The sequence below is a fragment of the Nematolebias whitei genome, chromosome 8 (genome assembly GCF_014905685.2).
Source record: "Nematolebias whitei isolate Nwh7 chromosome 8, NemWhi1, whole genome shotgun sequence".
NCBI classification, from domain to species: domain Eukaryota; kingdom Metazoa; phylum Chordata; class Actinopteri; order Cyprinodontiformes; family Rivulidae; genus Nematolebias; species Nematolebias whitei.
The window spans coordinates 27,049,672-27,056,089 of NC_056505.1; the positions used below are offsets into that span (position 1 = coordinate 27,049,672).

The window sequence follows — 6,418 nt, forward strand, 5'->3', positions numbered from 1 at the left end:
TTTATATGTATGTATATATATATATATATATATATATATGTATATATATACATAAAGTATATATATTATATATATAATATCCATAAATATATACATATAAATATATACACATTTTTTCATATACAGTACACACACACACACACATAGATTTTCAGGTAGTGCTGAGAAAATCATCATCACCTTTATGTAAATGTCATTCACTGTCCACGTTTTGACAGGAAGCACAAATGTCCACAAAACACAGATCTGCATTTGGCAAAAACAGTTTATAAACCGATTAGGTTTTAAGGCAGGAATGTTAACAGTGAGGAATGTCCCGTGTTCTCCTCCCTGTCCAGGCAACATGAAGTGATGCTGGTGGAATGTGACTGGAAGTGGCTGGCACTGAAACAACTCGAGTTAAAACAAAGGCAACACCAGCTCAAAATAAACTGAAAAAAGTGACCGTTTGTGTAGAAACAGGGCACGCATGAGCAACAGATAAATGTTGAACCCATTTTTCAATTAGGCAAATGCATTTCCCTATTAAGACATTTTTACAAAGTCATATCTGAAAACAGTGTCTCCCAAATTTAGTGACTCACCACTGCTGCGGTTCTTTTTAAATAAAAAATATATAAAATGATTTCAGCTGGAATCGAGGCTGCCCTCTAGTGAACATAACATCTAGTAAAGTGTAACGGCTGAAGAAATGTACAAACGTACGGTGTTTCCATTAGGAGTCCACAAACATCGGTGCACAACACTAACAGATTAACTTAATAGTGTTCAGTCTGAGAGGAAACTAAACCTGCATAGCTTTTGTCATTGCATTTTTCCTTAGGTCCCAATAAAGTCCACACAGAGTGCAAAGACAACGCTGCTCTCAGGAACTAGACTCAACAGCAACAAGAGACTAAGGCCGACAGTCTGAAAACGCACGTTTAACAGTTTAGAGGCAACATCAGCTTCACGTCGAGCAGTTTTAGCACTTTAGAGGATGTTGATAATATCAGAGGCAAACCTGTGAACAAAGTGAATACAAAAGTAGTCCAGCACAAGTGTAATAATAATAATAATAATAATAATAAGGATGCTGGCCAGTCAAGAGACTTTGGCAAGGCTGGTTGGTTGCTGACTGTAGCATGCTGGTGCGTCATCCTCACACACACTCACACTCTCTCATGCACAGCTTCAGAGCTACAGGTATGTATCCTGGTCTGTGCTGCTAAGGCTTTGTGAGGATCTCTGGAGACCAGATATTTGTGCAGCAGGGATGTCTGTAGGAGGCACTTCCTGCTGATGAGGTGAGTCTGTGTCAGCTGGATTTGAAGGTGGTGGAGAAGGAGAGGGAGGAGGACGAGGGTCAGTGGGGAGAGGGTACGGGTTAGGGATCTCCTTGATGGGCATGGATTTCCTCACGCTCTTCTTCTTGCTCTTCCTCTCCTCCTTGTTCTTCTTCAGCTGCTGTGGAGGCTGCGTCTCCTCGATCACGATCGTGGGGTTCTGCTGCAGGTCCTGGCGCCGCGGGGGCTCGGCCAACATGACGAGGCGAGCGCCGTGCATCCTCGGCGGCGGTCTGAAGTTCAGCTCTCCGCGGTTCTTCCTCCAGCGTTTGAGCTGGGAGTGGTGCTCTCTCTCTACGTCTCGCGCTGTGACTGGGATTTCAAGAATCTGCGAAAGGAAAGAAGAAGAAAAAACACGACACAACATCAAGTCACAGACGACCCCAGAGAGTCCATGATCAAAAGGCATGGTGAAGAAACGAGAACAGCCATTGACGGGAAGTCATTTCTTCAGTTTTGAGCCTTTTGTGACCAAACGGTGAACTTTGTGAGTAAATGTCAAAGGGTGGTGAGCTGCTGAGGATGCACAGACACTCTCAGACAAGACAGGGCTACATATCAGAGGGAGTATTGTTAGAGGAGACAAAGACACTACACAGCCTGCTCTGCTTCAGTCTCTGTTCTCTCAGTTGTATTCACTCTCAGACCCTCTGCTCTTGTCCATGAACACTTACTGTACCCCCCCCCTTCAAAAACACAGTGAAACATACACTCTGCAGTACTACAGGAGTTTTCTGATCCATCACGTTTGAAACAAGCAGTAACATCCACATTTCACTGATCTAAATTTATAACACCAAGTACTGAGTATTACTAAGCAACAGCAGTAGCAGCAGCACTAGAAACTAGTACAAGTACTGAGGAACGTGGATCACTAATAGACACAGGACATCCACACTCAACACAAAGGAATGTGGAGCATCTCCACAGATTTACATAGAGCACACCGTGTAGCTGCTGGACGATCGAGTGTTAAGTTGTGGATATTGTCCCTAATTTTCCCAAATCATGCAAACTTTTGTTGTGCAAAACTTTAGATTATATTTTCGGCTGGATCATTTAAAGTCCACCAGTGTGAGCTCTACACCCCCCCCCCCCCCCCAGAAACTCTGCATGAATGATTGACTGTTGTTTAACTAAGCATCTTTTTGTGCACCGGTTGCTCCAACTCTTTTTGACAAGACTTTGATCTTTTGAGATGTGTTTCCTAAACCAAGTACCCAGAGCCTTGTAGCAGGCAGGTTAACAAGTTTATAATTTATAACCAACAACAATAATGTCAATACAAATTATTCCTCTCTATAAGAGAGTGCTGTTTAATCTGTTCAAAGGCTTTTTTAATTTTCTCAACTTTTGTAGAAACACCAAGTTTTACTTGGGTTTCTCTAAGGTCCAAAAGTGTATGTTTTATAATCTGACAGAGCCACAACCCCTCTCTTTTACTGTACATTAACCTGAGGTCATGCACTGTGAACATGAAGCATATTGTAAAATACCATAAACACCCTGGTGACTGCATAGTTGAGATACATTTCTACAGGACACTGGTGTCAAATTTCTCCACATGTATTCGTTTGGCGTTTGCCCAGAATTTGTTAACTGGTTAAGGTTAACCAGGATAAGCTGTTTATTATAGCAGTTTTTTTAAGATATGCTGTGCATGAAACATGGACTTTCTGATCCAGCCCAAAGCAACGCTTTGAACTTCAAGCTATGAACCTTCAAGATGGAAATCAACAGAAGAGCTAAGGTAAAAAGAGGCCAGAAGAAGACTTGTGGCTGAGGTCATGTCATAAACATCTGTCTTATTTGATGCACATAAATGGAGAATTTCCCCTGACCTTTTTTGAAAATTGACCATTGAGCCCTGCTGTTCCTGTGCTCTCACCTCTCGGACAAGGAAGCCCTCCTGCATGCATCGAGGATCTATGGCCCGAAGAAGCTCCATTGTCTCATACAGGCCCTGGCAGTTCTTCAGTTTCTCACGAGTTCCCAGCGTGTACCTCAGCAGCACCAAACCCACACGAAAGATAATTTTGACTCCTGAAGGAAAGAGAGGATAATTAAGGTGAGACAGCTTTGGAGTTAAGATATTTCAATATTCTGCTCTTCTAAATTACAGGTGCTGGTCATAAAATGAGAATATCATGAAAAAGTTGATTTATTTCAGTAATTCTATTCAAAAAGTGAAACTTGTATATTATATTCATTCATTACACACAGACTGATATATTTCAAATGTTTATTTCTTTTTATGTTGATGATTATAACTAACAACTAATGTAAACCCCAAATTCAGCATCTCAGAAAATTAGAATATTTTGAAACGGTTCAATATTTAAGACACTTGGTGTCACACTCTAATTAGACCATTTAAAGGCCTTTGCAGGTGTTTTGAGATAATTAGCTTTCAGTCTAGTTCTGTAGGCTTCACAATCATGGAGAAGACTGCTGACTTGACATTTGTCCAAAAGACGACCATTGACCCCTTGCACAAGGAGGGCAAGACACAAAAGGTCATTGCTAAAGAGGCTGGCTGTTCACAGAGCTCTGTGTCCAAGCACATTAATAAAGAGGTGAAGGGAAGGAAAACATGTGGTAGAAAAAAGTGAACAAGCAATAGAGATAACTGCACCCTGGAGAGGATTGTGAAACAAAACCCATTCAAAATTGTGGGGGAGATTCACAAAGAGTGGACTGCAGCTGGAGTCAGTGCTTCAAGAACCACCACGCTCAGATGTATGCAAGACATGTGTTTCAGTTGTCGCATTCCTTGTGTCAAGCCACTCTTGAACGAGAGACAGTATCAGAAGCGTCTCACTTGGGACTGCTGCCGAGTGGTCCAAAGTTATGTTCTGATTAAAGTAAATTTAGCATTTCCTTTGGAAATCAAGGTCCCAGAGTCTGAAGGAAGAGAGGAGAGGCACAGAATACATGTTGCTTCAGGTCCAGTGTCAAGTTTTCACAGTCAGTGATGGTTTGGGGTGCCATGTCATCTGCTGGTGTTGATCCACTGTGTTTTCTGAGGTCCAAGATCAACGCAGCTGTCTACCAGGAAGTTTTAGAGACTTCATGCTTCCTGCTGCTGACCAACTTTATGGAGATGCAAATTTCATTTTCCAACAGGACTTGGCACCTGCACACATGCCAAAGCTACCAGTACCTGGTTTAATGACCATGGTATCCCTGTTCTTAATTGGCCAGCAAACTCACCTGACCTTAACCCCAAAGAAAATCTATGGAGTATTGTGAAGAGGAAGATGTGATACACCAGACCCAACAATTCAGAAGAGCTGAAGGCCACTATCAGAGCAACCTGAGCTCTCACAACACCTGAGCAGAGTCACAGACTGATCGACTCCATGACACGCTGCATTACTGCAGTAATCCAGGAAAAAGGAGCAACAACTAAATATTGATGCTGCACATGTTCATACACTTCATGTTCATACTTTTCAGTTGACCAACATTTCTAAAAATCTTTTTTTTTTAAACTGGTCTTAAATAATATTCTAATTTTCTGAGATACTGAATTTGGGGTTTTCATTAGTTGTCAGTTATGATCATCAACATTAAAACAAATAAACATTTGAAATATGTCAGTCTGTGTGTAATGAATGAATATAATATACAAGTTTCACTTTTTGAATGGAATTACTGAAATAAATCAACTTTTTCATGATATTCTAATTTTATGACCTGAGCCAGTGTAAGTGTGGCCTGGTTTGCTGCCATTACCGTCGCAGAGGAACATGTCCCAGACACGCAGCACAGAGGCCCAAGGCAGAGTTCTGGAGAAGGCACACATAAACCATTCAGTCATGTAGAGGATGGGGTCGATCTTGTGTTTCTCTAGATGCCGGAAGGCTGGCGGGGAGACGCGTCGCAGCAGAGCAAACAGAATCTCTCCGTCTAACTGTATAGCTTCCTGTAAAAGACACAGGTAGGAATGCATCAGTAGAAACGAAAACAAGTGCACCCTCTGTTTTCAGGGCCAAAACCTGATACACATTCTTTCATTGTGAAACTATAACCACAACAATCCTATGCTGTTGAAGCTTGTCTATGTGAACTTAAGATTTTTTTTCTAGTAGCATGCACAATCACATTACTGAGTCTTACCAGGCCAGGACTGTAGTAACCAGGAAGATACTTCTCACAGATCTGGACCAACCCCCAGAAAGCATCCTACAGAAACCAATGAAGATGTGAGGCAAGGCACAGCTCCTTTTAATTAACTTGGAACTTTAATTAAACTGAATACGCTCAATCTCAAAGTTTATGACAGGACAATTAGAAAACACTGAACAAGTATGGCAAGTCTGAAAGGATTGACAAAACTCTTGACTAAAAAGAGCGGCGGCAGCACGACTTGCGTTTATAAACTTACATATGACCGAACCACAAGACTTCTGGAGCAAGAGATTTTGGTGAGACAAGATCAAAGTAGTGAGGTTTGACTTAAATGAACAGCATCACGTTTAGGAGGAACCAAACACAGCTCATCATCGCAAGCATCAACTCAGAGCAACTCTCAAACACAGTGGTGGAGAGCTGATGATCTGGGCTTGCTTCACAGCCCGTTTGGGGCCTGAATAACTTTCAATCACTGTCATGCATAAACTCAACTAAACAAACAAGATAACCAACTACAACAACTAAAAAATACTGCACATGCCATGGCCTAAAATGTAGTTTTGCAAGCCGTACATATATATATAAAAAAAAATTGGTCGTCATTTCAAAAAATTGCCCAATCATAACGCAGCTGTCAACTTGTCACACATACGAAAACGTCCTCTTTTTTATTTGTTAATTTTTTTCTCACAGTTTTGGGGCACCAACTAGTCTCCAACAGCTGTGGCCCAGACAGATACACTGTACTACCTTCAGAGTCAATTTCATGTAACATCTGAAGCTTGACCCAAACTATGTCATGCAACAGAAGCACATTCAAAATAAAGAAATCATCTTCAAATCAAGATGGTGCAATGACACAAACTTTGATCGATTCAATTTGTGTGGTTAGGCCTTTAGTGAGCCGTGTGTAGTGGACCAAGGCCTACGTCGAAACCCAGTCTAAGGTCAAAACT

At 41.5% G+C, this 6,418-nt stretch overlaps 1 protein-coding gene across 1 annotated transcript in view; it reads right to left on the reverse strand.

Annotated features, from left to right (window-relative positions):
- Window positions 1–1,058: 1,058 nt before the first annotated feature.
- Window positions 1,059–6,418, reverse strand: part of LOC119413621 (TBC1 domain family member 10A) — an 11,111-nt gene continuing 5,751 nt past the window's right edge. Inside the window, exons 3-6 of the mRNA XM_037680678.1 lie at window positions 5,448–5,513; window positions 5,064–5,253; window positions 3,214–3,368; window positions 1,059–1,653 (exon numbers count right to left, since the gene is read on the reverse strand). Of these exons, the coding sequence (XP_037536606.1) occupies window positions 1,180–1,653; window positions 3,214–3,368; window positions 5,064–5,253; window positions 5,448–5,513 (885 nt within the window). The 3' untranslated portion in view covers window positions 1,059–1,179. The remainder of the gene's footprint in view (window positions 1,654–3,213; window positions 3,369–5,063; window positions 5,254–5,447; window positions 5,514–6,418) is intronic.